At 41.3% G+C, this 16,375-nt stretch overlaps 1 protein-coding gene across 3 annotated transcripts in view; it reads right to left on the bottom strand.

Moving 5' to 3' along the window:
- Positions 1–10,542, bottom strand: part of CEP135 (centrosomal protein 135) — a 76,236-nt gene extending 65,694 nt beyond the window's left edge. The window contains exons 1-5 of one of the 3 annotated variants that reach the window (XR_005983276.1): positions 9,976–10,326; positions 6,658–6,815; positions 4,987–5,177; positions 3,482–3,649; positions 2,151–2,292 (exon numbers count right to left, since the gene is read on the bottom strand). Coding sequence is in view for 2 of the 3 variants with exons in the window: in XM_041726999.1 (XP_041582933.1) it covers positions 2,151–2,292; positions 3,482–3,649; positions 4,987–5,177; positions 6,658–6,770 (614 nt within the window). In the remaining variant the exon portion in view is untranslated. Of the gene's footprint in view, positions 1–2,150; positions 2,293–3,481; positions 3,650–4,986; positions 5,178–6,657; positions 6,816–9,975; positions 10,327–10,358 lie in introns of those variants that run through there. The other 2 variants (XM_041726999.1, XM_041726998.1) reach the window with 2 other exon arrangements.
- Between the last annotated feature and the right edge of the window lie 5,833 nt (positions 10,543–16,375).

The raw sequence follows: 16,375 nt of genomic DNA, 5'->3' as shown, positions 1-16,375 counted from the left end.
TTCCAAACCACAGCATAAATAGAGTACAATATCTTGGAGATTTAATTTTACAAGAATAGATTAAAAAAACTGAGTGGGAAATAATTTTTTTTTTAAGATTTATTTATTTATTTATTTATGATAGACATAGAGAGAGAAAGAGATGCAGAGACACAGGAGGAGGGAGAAGCAGGCTCCATGCCGGGAGCCCGATGCGGGACTCGATCCCGGGACTCCAGGACCGCGCCCTGGGCCAAAAGCAAGCGCTAAACCGCTGAGCCAACCAGGGATCCCCTAGTGGGAAATAATTTGAAACTCAGATAACATTAGGCCTTCTATTACATTTTGATCCTTAAAACTCTTTGAGGTACTGCTGCTAAATCTTAGGTTCAGGAAACTGGAGCATCTAGCCCAAAATGCACATCATTAAGTGAAATAAGGGACTAAAGTATATTTTCTGACCCTAAATGACCCTGTACTTTCTAACGAACTACTCTGCAATTGTGGAGAGAAGAAAAATATTGAGAAATACTACAATTTACCAATTAACTACAGCAAAAACCTACTCCTTTCTGGAACTCATTAATTGTAACAAAATCAAGATTTGTTCAAATTATCTGAATTCTACAACTGCCCACGTGTATCTGTACTACATCAAACTTTGCCAAACATTAACATACATAGGATATAACCACTTTCATAGTGGAAAAATAAAGCCAGAAGCCAGGTCTGCTTTTAAAAGAGATTTTCCATGAAGTAGAGTAAGTGAGGCTGGACACACCTTGCCCTTGCTGTTAATGGTACCAATATTTTTACTAGCCTAGGTTTAGGAGAAAAGTTGTATGCAACTACACTCATATGTATGCACACAGATTACCCAGAATGCAAACAAAATGTATGTGTGAAAGAAAGCAAACAAGATCATCAAGTGACCAATGCCACCTATGATGGTTTGATAGAAATGAAAGATGTTAAGGAGAAAGATAAACATAGAAAATGACATATATGGAGACCAAAAGCCTCCTTATATAATATACTAACACACTGCTAAGAAGTCCTAGATTACAACGGTAACAGAAGAAAAAACCCCACAAAATATTTCACAATTGGGATCCCTGGGTGGCGCAGCGGTTTGGTGCCTGCCTTTGGCCCAGGGCGCGATCCTGGAGACCCGGGATCGAATCCCACGTCGGGCTCCCGGTGAATGGAGCCTGCTTCTCCCTCTGCCTGTGTCTCTGCCTCTCTCTCTCTCTGTGACTATCATAAGTAAATAAAAAAAAAAAAAAAAAAATTAAAAAAAAATTTTTCACAATTAAGGTCAGGTAACTGTATAAACATAGTTATGTAATACTGTGTGACAATAACTAAGAGATCCTAATCAGTACCTCAACCAATGTTCCTTTAGATTATGAAATTAATAAAGCAGCAAAACTCTTCATGTTCTCTGCATGATCTACAAAATGAAAGATTATCTGCACTAACCAATTTTACTACCATAGTACATATTTTACAATGTTTCTCCAGCTATGACCACAGAAGTTGACATGAGTGTTCTCTTGCTCCTTTGAACCTCTTCTAATTCTCTTAATGGCATTCTATTTCTTATCTTAACTATTTGAATAAAAGCTTCTCAAGAGCAGCAATACCATCTTACTCATCTTTCTATCCCCAGAACACTTACATAGTGCCTTTCCCAGAGACCTTAACAAAGTTTTAATTAAAACAGAATTTATATCTGATTCCAGTTTAAGGAAAAACAAACACACAGAGCTAGAGAATCATGAAGCAAGAATTTCAAAGCCGGTTACAAATCTATTCATGTTCACTGGCATTAGACATAATATGAAGTAAGAGAGTCCTGCAAAAGACAAATTAGGTGATAAAATTATATATTAAAGCAACTCTACTAAACAGGTCCTAGATGGCCCTAAATTATTTTAAAGCAAATATGGACAGAAACATCAGATTTATGATCTACCTGAGATCAAAATTTCAAAACAAGTAAAAACATTCTATATTCAGGATATATTCAGAAAGGATTTCCTGAGTGTTCATGCAAAGTTCTGTGCTAGGCCCTGGAGATAAAACAGCTAAGAAGATGGAAGCCCTAGTATCAAGAAACAGAGTTAATCAGTAATTAACCGAAACCAACAATAAATGATTTGATCCACCTGTTATCAGCCACTTGCAGGAGGTCTGCAATGTAAGGGTCATCTGGCTGAGGAACTGGATATGAACTGACTTCAGAGGGAGGGACTGGTTCGTCAATCTGCATACGCTGGCGCCTGAAAGCAATACTTCTTTTCTTGCCACCTAAAACACAAATGTGTTCTGTTTTATTTTATTTTTTTTTAAAGATTTTATTTATTTATTCATAGGCACAGAGAGAGAGGGGCAGAGACGCAGACAAAGGGAGAAGCAGGCTCTATGCAGGGAGCCCGATGTGGGACTCGATCCCGAGTCTCCAGGATCACACCTCAGGCTGCAGGCGGCGCCAAACCGCTGCACCACCGGGGCTGCCCCACAAATGTGTTTTAAAAACTTTTAAAAGAAACAAAACACTGTCTTAGAATTAAACAGTCCAGTAGGCTAGACTTTTTGTTATAAAGAGTGTCTCTAGCTCATGTTCAGAATATCACATGAAGACTTCATTGGGCTTTACAGTGGCTTTCTGATTTTGGTAGTCCATTGAAGAATGGATTTTTGAAAGCTGCTGTATACTGCTAATGACTGCCTGCCATGTCCTCCCTGAAATACCACGATTGTTTATGACAAGTATCTTTAATAAAGCTGAATACAGTTTGGTTTGGAAAAAAAATACTAAAAATAATAACAATTTTATTTTTATTTTATTTTTTTAAAAAGATTTTAGTTTATTTATTTATTAGAGACGCAGAGAGAGACGAGAGAGAGAAAGAGAGAGAGAGGGAGAGACAGGCAGAGGGAGAAGCACGCTCCATGCAGGGAGCCTGATGTGGGACTCAATCCCGGGACTCTGGTATTATGCCCTGGGCTGAAGGCGGCACTAAACCGCTAAGCCACCGGGGCTGCCCCAACAATTTTAAAAAGAAGTTAAAATAATGATTAAGGAAATAAAACTCTGAGCATTGAAGTTAGTCAGACTACTTGTATCTAAAAAAACTACTATTATATAACATTCCTAAGCACACGTATAAAATATAACCTGGATCTTTAGAGATAAATTTAAAAGTTTATGTGACAATCCAAAATCATCTAGTCTTCAGTCAACAGTTTTAATATCTTTTTTTTTTAAGATTTTATTTATTTACTCATAGGCACAGAGAGAGGGGCAGAGACACAGACAGAGGGAGAAGCAGGCTCTATGCAGGGAGCCCGATGTGGGACTCGATCCCGGGTCTCCAGGATCACACCCCAGGCTGCAGGCAGTGCCAAACTGTTACGCCACTGGGGCTGCCCAACAGTTTTAATATCTTTAAAAGATTAGGTGTGTATAATTTGTTTTGAGAAGGAGCAGACTCACCCGGAGTTTGTACTACAGCATGCAAATTCTTTTCTTGAAGTTGTTGAATTCTTTCATTCTTAGCTTTGCTCTCTTTCTCCAAAAGTTTGAGTTTATGAACATATTGGTTATTTAGAAATTTCAGATCAGCTGTTTCACGTGCACACTTCTTCACCGTAGTTTTCAACTCTTAAAATGAAAAAGATTCAGACTATTTTACAGATCAAGAAATCTATGAAGTCCTTCCATTTCACAAAGATTCAAAAAGTCACATTAATTTGAAAGGCTCCATCTGATTCTTACCCAAGATTTGTTTGAAAGGCTATTACCTTTTCTAGCACTGTTAACAAAACTACAAGTAAGTCACTAAACAAAAAAGGGAATTAGTTTTCCTCTGCTATACGGCTTAATATAAATTATGGTTTTTGATCTAATGTAGTAAACTGGGCATGAAACTGAAGGATTATGAATTCATGCCGGGTATTAGGCAGGGCTTTGTACTGAATTTAAGAAGAAGTTATAGTAAGATAGCCATTCAATTATCCTCTGTAGTCCTCACCTTTGAAGGTGTAATCAGCACCTTTGAAATCATTCTATTCACTCTTCTAGTTCGAAGACGAAGTATTAAAGAATCAGAATGATACGAGGCTTTCACCTCATTTTAGTCTTCTTAGGGAGAAACGAAAGTCGTTTCAAGGACATTTAATTTCAGCATTTAATATTTCCTACAGCAATATTTTTTATTGATTAAAAAAATTTACTGAGTATAGTTGACACGTTACATTAGTTCCGGGTGTACAACATTCTGATTCAGCTTCTCTGTAAGTTATGCTATGCACACCACAAGTGTAACTACTCGCTATCATTGTGCAGTGCTATTACAATATCGTTGACTATGCTGTGCTTCTTTCTATAGCCATTTTAATTCTAAAAATTTTATTTATTTATTTTTAAATATTTTTATTTATTCATGAAAAGCACACAGAGAGAGAGGCAGAGACACAGGCAGAGGGAGAAGCAGGCTCCCTGCAGAGAGCCCGATGCAGGACTTGATCCCAGGACTCCAGGATCACGTCCTGAGCCGAAGGCAGGTGCCAAACCGCTGAGCCACCCAGGGATCCCTAATTCTAAAAATTTAATTCATGTATAGTGAGGATGATTATAGCTATGAAACGCGAACGTATTTTACTTGTTGGGAACTCTTCAGTGCACTCTACATTACTTCAAGTCTGTTATCAGGAAGGCTCTCACATTTCTACATGAGTCTTCCCTACATAAAAAACAAAAAGGGCAAAAACACAGCATTTTAAAAATCACAAAACTATACTTTTTTATTTTTAAAGATTTTATTTTATTTACTCATGAGAGACACAGAAAGAGAGAGGCAGAGACATAGGCAGAGGGAGAAGCAGGCTCCTCACTGGGAGCCTGATGAGGGACTGGATCCCAGAACCCTGGGGATCATGCCCTGAGCTGAAGGCAGAGGCTCAACCGTTGAGCCACCCAGGCGTCCCACAAATCTGTACCTTTAATGTGTTGGCTTGACTGTTCTCTCAGTTTCATTAATTCCAGGTATAATTCATTATTTTCCTTGATCAATCTTGCATTTTCAAGTTTATAAGGTTCCAAAACAAAATCAAAATTGGCACTTTCTTTTTCAGCTTTCACAGTAGATAATTTTGATTTCCGAAGACTTTCTGTTGTATGAACTAGGTCACTGAAATTAAAGAATAGAAAACATAAATACAAGGAAACAGTCCATTAACTTTTAATAGCTAAGAATATATTTCAAAAGAAGACTTAAATGTTAACATTAAGTGAGATCAAATCTAAAAACAAACAAAAATACAAGAAATCTTTCAAGGTACCAGACGCTCAAAAATTTCTCAAAATAAGATTAAAAGTTATAAAACATACACGTAACTATGTGTATGTTTCAATCTCTCCTCTCATTCATCCCCCATGTCCAATTAGTCACGTGATCCTGTGGAATCAGGTGCATTATCTGCACATTCAGCAAAGATTTATTGAGTGCCTGTTATCTGCTAAGTACTAGTCTATAAGAACTGGTTCCTTTCGTCTCAGAACACATACCAGTAGAATATTCATTCCACTAGTATTTACTGAGCAGGTAATACTGCTTTTTGCTTTTGACAGTTTGTCAAAAGTTATATTATGTGATAAACTCAATAACTATTTCAGTGCCAAATATGTTTTCAGCCTGTACTAGGTATAGCAAAGATGAAGTCAATCTCTAGTCTTATGGAGTTTGCATTCTAAAGGAAAAACGAAAACAAGTTTCCAACAATGATAAGTGGTGAAGGTAACATGTCGCAGATGTGACAATCCTGCAGGCCATACAGATAAACAAGCATAGGGCAGGAGGGAGAGGACAGAGGGACTTACCTGGCAGACAGAATAGCACATGGATTGCCCAGTAGGGAGAGCCCGGTAGGGAGAGCCCGGTAGGGAGTGTTTATGTTTAGGGAGCTCCAAGTGGTTAAATACATGGCAGATGAAGCTGTAGGAGTATAAGTTCACTGCGGGAAAAGTCTGCCAGTTTCTTAGAAGGTTAGACATACTTCACCCACCCTACAACACTGAATTGTAGAGCTAGAACTAGATCATGAAGGGTTCTGGAGGCCATAATAAAGACCACCAAATATCTTTCTTCCATTCTCTTCTTACCATAATCATAGCTTGTAGTCCTAATGCAAAAGCTTTCTCAGCATTTCCCTTTTCCAGTCTCAAAGAAAGAACAGAAAATGGAAAAGAAATCACATAGAATCTTCTAGTTAAAGTAACATATAACTGCTAAAGTATGACCAACCATATATTAGAGAACCTTTATCAAATCACAGTAATTTAAAACTAATAAGGCAGACATAGAACTCCCAATGATATCAGAAAATCACATTAAAAAATTGTAATTCTATTCAGAGAGAACTCTCAGAAACATTTGCTCTGAATAGTATAGTGTGAAAGGTGACCCTTAGAGGTCTGCAATGCAGAGGCCCTGAACTGATGTTATATATGGGAGTAGGATCTAAGAATAGATGAGCTTCAGATGACTGAAGGACTTAAAAAAAAAAAAAAAAAAAACCTACCCATTTCTTTACTGTAACATGAAGTTTAATAGAAACTAGATAAATGGGATAAAGGATCACACAGGTTTAGAACTGTATTTTCATCTTTACCTGAAAAGTTTTTCTACCAATGGTAAACACTCCACTGTCAGAGTCTGGCGGTATCCCAACTGATCCAATCTTTTTCTAATATTAATATACTTTCTTTCTGCAGCTGTAGTCATCTTGTCTTCCAAAACTAGTTTTATTCACTACCTAAAATTAAAGTCCTAAAAAGAAGAGAGTAAAACATTATTCTATTATTATGGCTATCATTACTATTTCATGAAAAGAAAAGAGTCTTTCAATATGAAGCAACTATTTTTGGTTTTTCTTCGGGTAGGCAGCCCTCTAGAATATTTAGACTGATTTAAATGCAGTGCTTATGATAGTCATGTTGCTGTAGTAAAAGAAGTATCTCCTGATAAACCTACATTGAATAGTTAAAAAAAAAAAAAAAAAAAAGAGAAAACAAAGAATATTTTCCTAAGCCTGAGATAGGCAGAGAATCTTTAGAGAAGTCTCTTTTGGAAGCACTTAAATATAAAAGAAAAACCTGATAAATTTTTGGACTTCATCAAATTAAAAACATCTGCTCATCAACATATTCCACTAAGAAACAAAAAGACATTGAAGGGGTGGGAGAAAATATTCATAGTATCTGACAAAGGATTTGTATATGGAATACACAAAGAACACTTATAGTTCAATAATAATAAACACAATCTGGTAAGAAAATGGGTAAAGTCTTGAACAGGCACCTTGCAAAGATAACTGAATGGGAATAATCATATAAAAAGGTGCTTATCACCATTAGTTATATGGGAAATATGAATTAAAACCACAAGGAGACACAATTTCATCCATACCAAAATGACTAAAATTAAAAAGTGCACGACCAAATGTTATCAAGGATTTGGAGCAACTAGAACCTTCACATTGCTGACAGGAGCGTAAAATCATGGTGGAAAAGGTCTGGCAGTTTCTTATAAAGTTAAACTTCTACCCCAGAACTCTATAATTCTATTTCTTCAAAGAAATGAAAATAAGCATCCACAAAGAGACTCTATAAGAATGTTCATAACAGCTTTATTCATAATAGCCCCAGATTGGAAACAACATACTATCCATCAACAGTAGACAAATAAATAAACTACGAGATATTTATACAATATAATACTATTCAGGAATAAAAGAGAAGGAAATACTGATATATGTCAACCACATGAATTAACTTGGAAAACACTACTTGAGCAATAGAGGCCAGACATACATACTGTATGATTCTATTTACATCAAATTCAGGAATGGTTGGGACACCTGGGTGGCTCAGCGGTTGAGCTTCTGCCTTTGACTCAGGGCGTGATCCTGGAGTCCCGGGATCGAGTCTCACATCGGGCTCCCTGCATGGAGCCTGCTTCTCCCTCTGCCTATGTCTGTCCTCTCTCTCTGTGTCTCTCATGAATAAAATAACTAAAAATCTTAAAAAAAAAAAAATTCAGGAACTGGCAAAATGAAACTATGTAGCCAGAAACCAGAATAGCTGTGGCCTGGGTCAATGGGAGTGGATACTGACTGGAAGGGTTATGAGCGAACTTTCTGGGGTGATGAAAATATTATGTTAATTGGAGTACTGGTTACACAAATGTATTTACCAAAGGTCTTCATATAGTACATTTGAGATCTGTGCATTTTGTCATGTAAATTTTAATGAAAAAAAAAGACACAAACACATATGAATCTCTACACACAGTTCATCAGTCTTTTTCAATATTTTCAATATCTATGAATGTGTTCTCTATTAATGTACCCTAAGATATAGTTATTAAAAAATTGCTTGTTTAGGGATCCCTGTGTGGCTCAGCGGTTTAGCGTCTGCCTTCAGCCCAGGTCCTGGGATCGAGTCCCTCATTGGGCTCCCTGCATGGGGCCTGCTTCTCCCTCTGCGTGTGTGTCTCTGCCTCTCTCATGAATAAATAAATAAAAATCTTTTAAAAAAAAATTGCTTGTTTAGAACCTTTGCCAGGTAAGTATAGTTCTAGTATTCATATTTCTAAGACAAACAGAATATTGCTTTAACATCTCTATTGTTTTTCACAACTTATAAAACATGAATGCATGTGAATACATGCAAAACTGATCCTCACAAGGGAGACATGGTGTACTAGACATCCTTTCACATCAAATGTGAGGAAATGCTGCCTCTGGAGAGCAACTTTGCCCAACCACTGGGCCACAAAGAAGGTAAGCATTCAGGTCTCCTGAGTCCTGATCCAGCACCCTGGTTTCTGTACCAAGCTGCAATGGCCTCTTGGCCTTTTGGCTAAGATCAAGCATAGTTATCTGTACCAAGCTGCAGCAACGTGCCACGTCAGTTCTAATCTACTCCTTTCAACAGATCTTTCTCTCTCCACACTCTTGGCTAACCTTTCCTTTTAGGGGCGTCCCCATGGACTTTCTAGGTTCCTTTCACAAGAGTGACTGGACTGATGATGCAAGGCGTTTTGGATACACTCCTGGAGACATGGGCCCGTACACCTGTCAAGAACTAGCAGGGCCTCCCCACTCAGACATTTCTCCCCTTTGTCTGGTACCAACTTTTGTTTACCGAGAATTAAGACTTCCTCCTTTGGCTGAGACGGTCAATGAAGACGAATCAAAAAAAAAAAAAAAAAAAAAAAAAACCAACAAAAAACAAACACCCAAACACAGGACGGATGGAAAAGATTAAAATCCATCCCTCTCCCCCGGAAGAACGAAAAGCATCCTCATCAGTGAGCGGCACCTACGTCACCCAAACACTGTGGCTACACTGAAAGTTTCCAGCACAGCATAAAAGGGTAGGTCTGGGGCAGCCCGGGGCGGGGCTCTGCGGATGAGCGCCTGCCTGCAGCCCAGGGCGTGACCCTGGAGACCCAGGATCGAGTCCCGCGTCGGGCTCCCTGCATGGAGCCTGCTTCTCCCTCCGCCTGTGTCTGTGCCTCTCTCTCTCTCTCTCTGTGTCTCTCATGAATAAGTAAACAAAATAATAATTTTTTAAAAGGGGTAAGTTTGGAGGTCCCCCCTCCCCGCGTACGTGTTTAGAACTCCTCACTCGCTTAATACTGAGGGAAGGGGTGACTGAAAGCCAGTACAACTTTTTTAAACATTTTATATGTTCGTGAGACACACACACACACACACACACACGAGGGGCAGAGACGCAGGCAGAGGGAGAAGCAGGCTCCACGCGGGAGCCCGACGCGGGACTCGATCCCCGGTCCCCAGGTCACGCCCTGGGCCGGAGGCGGCGCTAGGCCGCGGGACCACCCGGGCGGCCGAAGCCCCGACGTCTCATTCTTACAAGTGTATCCTGTACGCACTGGGGTCGAAAGAAAACAAAACACCAACCTTAACTGAGGCTGCCTCGTGTTTTTCCACGCTGGACTTAAAAGAGGCGAGACTGGGAGGCGGGGTGCCCACGGAGGCGCAGGCAAAGGTCACCAAGCGGCTCCCGCCCTGCGCTTTGCGGCGCCGCGGTTCACTCACAGGCCCGGCCCCGCGGCGGCAGGCACCTGAACCCTTCCGTCAGCCCGTCAGCCGCGGCCGGCCGCAGGCACACGCCGCACCGACGCCCGCGGGGGGCGGCGCGGGAGGGAGCGGGCGGCTCGCGGCGTCGCCGCCAAGGCCGGGCCCCACTTCCTCCCGCGGCCGCGCGGCCGCCCTCCCGGCAGCACCCGGGCCCGGCCCGCGGGGACCTGCCGGGGCCCTCCCGCCGCCACAGCCGCACTCACCCGCAGCTCCCGCCGCCGCTCCTTCCGCCCGCGGCCGCATCGCCCCTCGGGGCTCGCCCCCGCCCCGCGGCTGGTTCCTTCCGCCCCGCACTTCAGCTGCGGCGCTGGGACAGTTTGAAAATGGCGCGGAGTCGGCGCCGCGGTTGCCCCGGTAACGGGAGCGGCGGGCGCTGCGCGGCGGCGATGGCGGCGCTGGGCCCCAGTGCCCGGAAACGCAACGGCTGGCGGGCGCGCGGCCACGGCGCCCCCTGGCGGCCGGCGCGCCCCGCCTCACCGAGGAGCCCGAGGACGCCTGCAATGCTCCTCCCGTGGGCCGGAGTCGTGGGCGGGCGGCGCAGCGCGGGCTTGAGACGCTGCCCAGGCCTTGGTCCCCGCGACGGATAAGCGTCCCCCGCCAGGTGCACGCCGGCGCACGGCCAGGTGGGCTGACCGCCGGGTGGGCTGACCACGCCGGGTGCACGCCGCCTGACCACGAAAAGTCCAACCCGAAAGTCACGTTTCTTTGCAACTTTCCCTGACAACCGCCCAATAAAACTATTGCTGCCACACCCATCTCCCTGTACAGCTGTGTAGACACTTAGACTTATTTATTTTAAAGACTTTATGTATTTATTCATGAGAGACACAGAGGGAGAAGCAGGCTCCATGCCAGGAGCCCAACGTGGGACTCATTCCTGGGTCTCCAGGGTCACGCCCTGGGCCAAAGGCAGGCGCTAAACCGCTGAGCCACCCACCCGGGCTGCCCGACACTTAGATTTATTATACTCATACCATCATGAGCATCATATTAAATTTTGATTGCATGAGTTATAGTTTTATTCCATCAAAACATAATTGGAGCTCCTGGGTGGCTCAGTGGTTGAGTGCCTTTGGCTCAGGTCATGATCCCCAGGTCCTGGGATCCCCGCAGGGAGCCTGCTTCTCCCTCTGCCGATGTCTCGGTCTCTCTCTGTCTTATGGATAAATAAAAAAATAAATAATCCTTAAAAAAAACAAACAAAAAAGCAGCACCAACATAGTTGTATGTCTCTCCCTGCCTCCCCCAACTGTGAATTTTTTGAATCAGAGATTATTATATTCAGTTATGTTTCTCTAGCACCTACCACAATTAACATTTTGTGAAGGGAATTAAATTGAAATAAACTGGTTGTAGAGAGCTTGCTCCCCTAAAGAAAACACATAGGTCAAATCCTACAATTCCGTGTTTCCCCTGAAGATTTCTGGATAATTGGAGAGAAGCTTGATTCCTTTCCATTCACTACTCTCCCAAGTAGGCCCTACAGTCAGAAAAGGCACCTCATTTTTATATGTCATATAACTTCTCTGTGGGTTGTGAATAACTTTGTGCCCATTCATATACTGCTAACGTTTCCATTGCGTGTACCTTGTCTGTTTTCCTACGTGTCCTAATGAGTTGTTTTATGGAATTTCTAAGAACAGGGACTTAGGCACCGTAGATGGCTTTCATAGTCTTGTTGTATATATACAACATATACATATACGTATATTGTATATGTTCAATATACAATAAACCCATTTTTTTGCTGAAAAACAAACATCTCTTTTGGAAATAGGGAGACATAAATAAGCTAATAATATAGCTATTTTGCTGTGCAACAGCCATTCCAGTCCAGAAGACTCCTTCCTTGGCATCCCTTTGCCCCCCAAACATAGTACTTTGAAATATAAAAATCAAAATCAAAGAAATTAAAAAAGGTGAGTGAAACACTGATGTTACGGGCCTGTTTTGCTCCAGGGGACATGAAAGACCAGAGCCAGACTCACTGCTGGACTCCAGGGCCTCAGGTCAAGGTCACTGCACACACATACATATCTCTTAGATGGCTCCCATTTAGCCCACCACACTCCCTTCATTCCTAACATTTAATGTGGGTGCTCAGGAGAACAGAACGATCACGCATATGTGATGGAATCACTGTAAAAGCCCTGAACGACAGGATCCAGATTTCCAGATTGGTGAACACATCGTGCATCAAAGTGTTGGGAAGGTGGCATGCCTGGAAGGCTTTGGAAGTTCCATGCCCCTCCCCCTTCCTTGCCGCCAGGTGGGCTGGTGTTCATCTCTTCTACTTGGCTGTTCCTGAGTTATATCCTTTATAATAAGCTGGTAATAGTAAGTAAAGTGTCTTTCTGAGTTCTGTAAGCCATTCTAAAAATCATCTAACCCGAGAGAGGTCATGGTCCATCAGAAGTACAGGAGGCCTGGGACTTGTGAATTGCATCTGAAGTAGGAACAGTCTTATAGAGTCTTTTTTCTTTTTTTTAAGATTTGTTTATTTATTTCAGAGACAGTGCATGTGCACAAGTGCACAGGTGGGGGAGGGGCAGAGGAAGAGCATCTTCAAGTCCCCATCCCCCACTTGATCCCAGGACCCATGAGATCTTTACCTGAGTAGAAACCAAGAGTCAGTCGCCCAACCAACTGAACCACATAGGCACCCATTCTTGTACAGTCTTAACTTGTGGAATCTGCAGTAACTCTGGGTGGTTAGAGTCAGAACTCAGTTGAATTCTGGAACACTTGGAAAAGTGGTTTTGGAAAAGATACTGTATTTGGTGTCAGGAGGCAAAAAACCTTTCATCTGATGTCAAAAGTGTTGTGAATAGGGATCCCTGGGTGGCGCAGCGGTTTGGCGCCTGCCTTTGGCCCAGGGCGCGATCCTGGAGACCCGGGATCGAATCCCACATCAGGCTCCCGGTGCATGGAGCCTGCTTCTCCCTCCGCCTGTGTCTCTGCCTCTCTCTCTCTCTGTGACTATCATAAATAAATAAAAAATTTAAAAAAAAAAGTGTTGTGAATAAAAATAACTCACAGGAAACAGCTAGGTATGTACAGATAATGTTTAGGAGAAACTTAACAGAGATAAATTGAGGTGTCTTCAGGTTTCTTCTCTGTATTTTCAAAACATATTCAGTGTATCTGGATATCATTAACTCTTCCGAGACTACAGATTATCCCATTTATCTGTGACTATTGATTATCCCATTTCCCCTGTTACACTATGAGCTCCTTATACTACACAGATCTTTGTCCTCAAAACCAAGCAGAGTGACTGGCCCTTAATAAAAGATCAGGAAGTGTGAATTGAATTGAACAGAACTGAATGAAGTGGATCTTCTGACACTGAGTCCAATATAACACAGTTGCCTCCCTTCAGTGACTGGCCCAGAGATAGGACTAAAATGTCAGCGTGAATTCACGTCCTTTTATTTGAGCAGCAGGGACTCAGTTTCCCTATTACCACAGGTGTGTGGTTTGGCTGGCAACCTGATTTTTACTGGCAGATAAGGATAATGGTTACAGTAGTTCCCGTCTGTCTGGAGCCTTGCAGTGGAGCCTCTGAAGTGACTTGGCTACAAAAAATACTCAAGCTTTGTAAGTAATCAGATGTTATGAGAAGCTATTCTTTAGCAGCAGAGACACTAGAAAATTATTTCCAAGAAAGCGTCCTTTTAAAAGCACAATGCTAAATCATTTTAATGACATAGCAGTTTCTTTTGTGCATCCTCAAAGACATCAGAACTTTTCATTGCATAATGCTAGTGCAAGGGATTATGCCCTTTAATCAGCATTTGGAGTCAGTAAGAATAGAGATAAAATAGAGGCTCTGTATGAATGAAAAGACTGAAAAAAAGAAAAGGAAAAGACTGATAAATACTAATATATATTTTTAAAAACTTTTTTTTTTTGCACATGAAAATTTCTATGGTCAGAAGACAAAGGATAGCTGGGGAAAATACTTACAACTATTATCATAGACCTAATATATAAAAAACTCCTGTAACAGCAGTAAAATTACTAGGAAATATTAGAACATAGTAAGAAAATAATTTTAATATGAGCAAAGGTATGAACATGTAATTCATCCCATGGCTCTTTACCAGCATGAACAGGGACTCAAACTCACTGAAAATAAGAGGCATGTAAATGAAAACTAATGGAGGTGTGAAGGATGAGGAGGTAGTCAAGTAAAAGGTAGAAAAAGACAATAAGCAAAGATTTGAATAAATTAATATTAGTCATTATGTATTGAGTACATGTTAGGTTATATTCTAAGTGCTGTGCATGCTTTATAGCATTCAATCACCGTAATAACCCTATGAAATAGGAGGTTTTGATATCTCCATTATACTGATGAGATTAATTTGCCAAGAGTCACAAAGTAAGTGATAAGAGTGTTGGCTTCAAGTCTGGAAGTTAAAATAATTCTATCAAGGGAAGGAACTCCATAGGATGATGGTCAAAAAAGAGGATATTCAGATGATGATCAATTAAGCTTTTGGAGGAATAGAGTTGCCAGGGTCCCGAAAGATTAATTAGACCAGCCTCCCACATAAACTCAGATTTCTGTGCAATCTCTCTAACAGATGGCCACCCCAGCTACCCTGTAGCTACTTCCAACAACAAGAGAACTCACTGCTTTTCAAAGCGGCTCATTGCATTGCTAAAAGCTTTGTTGGAAAAATTCTTTATATGAAGCCAAAATCTGCTTTTCCTTGAGCATGAGCAATTTTTTCTGAGCAATTAAAAGAAAGTGAATCTTCTCCCTCATATATATAATGACCCTTCAGAATGCCCCAGATCCTTCAAACTTTGCTCACCTGACATGGTCTCCAAACCTATAACTTAACTAATGTCTGGAGTAGAAACACTCTAGTTTCTCTGTTTTCTTATCAAATTTATACCCAGAAATTATTGTATCAGATTAGGGCCGAGGACTGGGATATATTTGTTTCTGTTGACATATCTAGCACAGCACATTCAGTGTGTATCAACACAATCTAGTATCACATTAGCCTTTTTATAACTGAGTCACATATTCACCAGTAAAGAACCATACACAAGCTTCTTTCTATGATTGATTCAATATTTAATACCTATATTTACTTATATTATCTTGAAGGCAAATATGAGTCTTTGGAGCAGAGATCAAAATTATTATTACTTACATCAATAACTATGGGTTCCCTTACCCCTCTCCCCCCAGAGAGATAAGATGAAAGCCAGATGTTACCCAGTATGTCTGGGTTCTACACTGCGGGAGAGTAAGCCTCTCTAAATTAAGGATTTGAGAGCTTTTTTTTTTTTTTAAGATTTTATTTATTTATTCATGAGAGAGGCAGAGACACAGGCAGAGGGAGAAGCAGACTCCATGCAGGCAGCCCAATGTGAGACTTGATCCTGGGACTCCAGGATCACGCCCTGGGCAGAAGGCAGGCGCTAAACCGCTGAGCCACCCAGGGATCCCCCAGGGTGATCCCACATCTCTCCAGGATGTGAGAGTTTATATATGACAGGGACAGCTCTCACCCTTCCCCTCCGAGAAAGGGAGAGAAATGTTTGCTGCCTGTGGTATACTCATTCTCCTTGGAAAGGAAAGGGAAAGGTCCTGGGTTCTTACTTTTGGGAATGTAAATATGTTTGACCTTTGAACCAAATGGAGAGTTGCGGTGTGGATCCCCTGCACAGTTGAAAATCAACATATAACTTTTGACTGCCTTAATACTAGTAGCCTACCGTTGACCAGAAGCATTACTGATAACATAAAATCTATTAACACATATTTTGCATGTTATATGTATTATATATTGTATTCTTACAACAAAATTAGCTAGAGAAAATATTAAGAAAATTGTAAGAGAAAATACATTTACAGTGCATTTACAGTACAGTATTGAATAAATATCTGCATGTAAGTCAACCTGCGTAGTTCAAATCCATATTGTCCAAGGATGAACTGTGAATGTCTCCAGGAGAGTAGATAAGCCTCTCCTGGTCTATACCTCCTAGATGTCCCCCTGATTTCAGGTTGTGCCCCACTTTGAAAGGTAAATACATATGTCTAGGAGGTAAATCTCTCCATTCTCTCACTATATTTTAACTTCATAGCCATAGGCATATTTTAACTTCTAAGGCTTGCTCTTTAATCCAGGTTCTTGGTGAAACTTGCTCAGGAGTCCTAACTCTGCAGAAACATGAAAGTACCTACTTGTTG

The sequence above is a fragment of the Vulpes lagopus genome, chromosome 12 (assembly GCF_018345385.1).
Source record: "Vulpes lagopus strain Blue_001 chromosome 12, ASM1834538v1, whole genome shotgun sequence".
Taxonomy (NCBI): domain Eukaryota; kingdom Metazoa; phylum Chordata; class Mammalia; order Carnivora; family Canidae; genus Vulpes; species Vulpes lagopus.
Note: the sequence above shows the minus strand (reverse complement) of the source record. Positions and strands in the feature narration are given on the sequence as shown.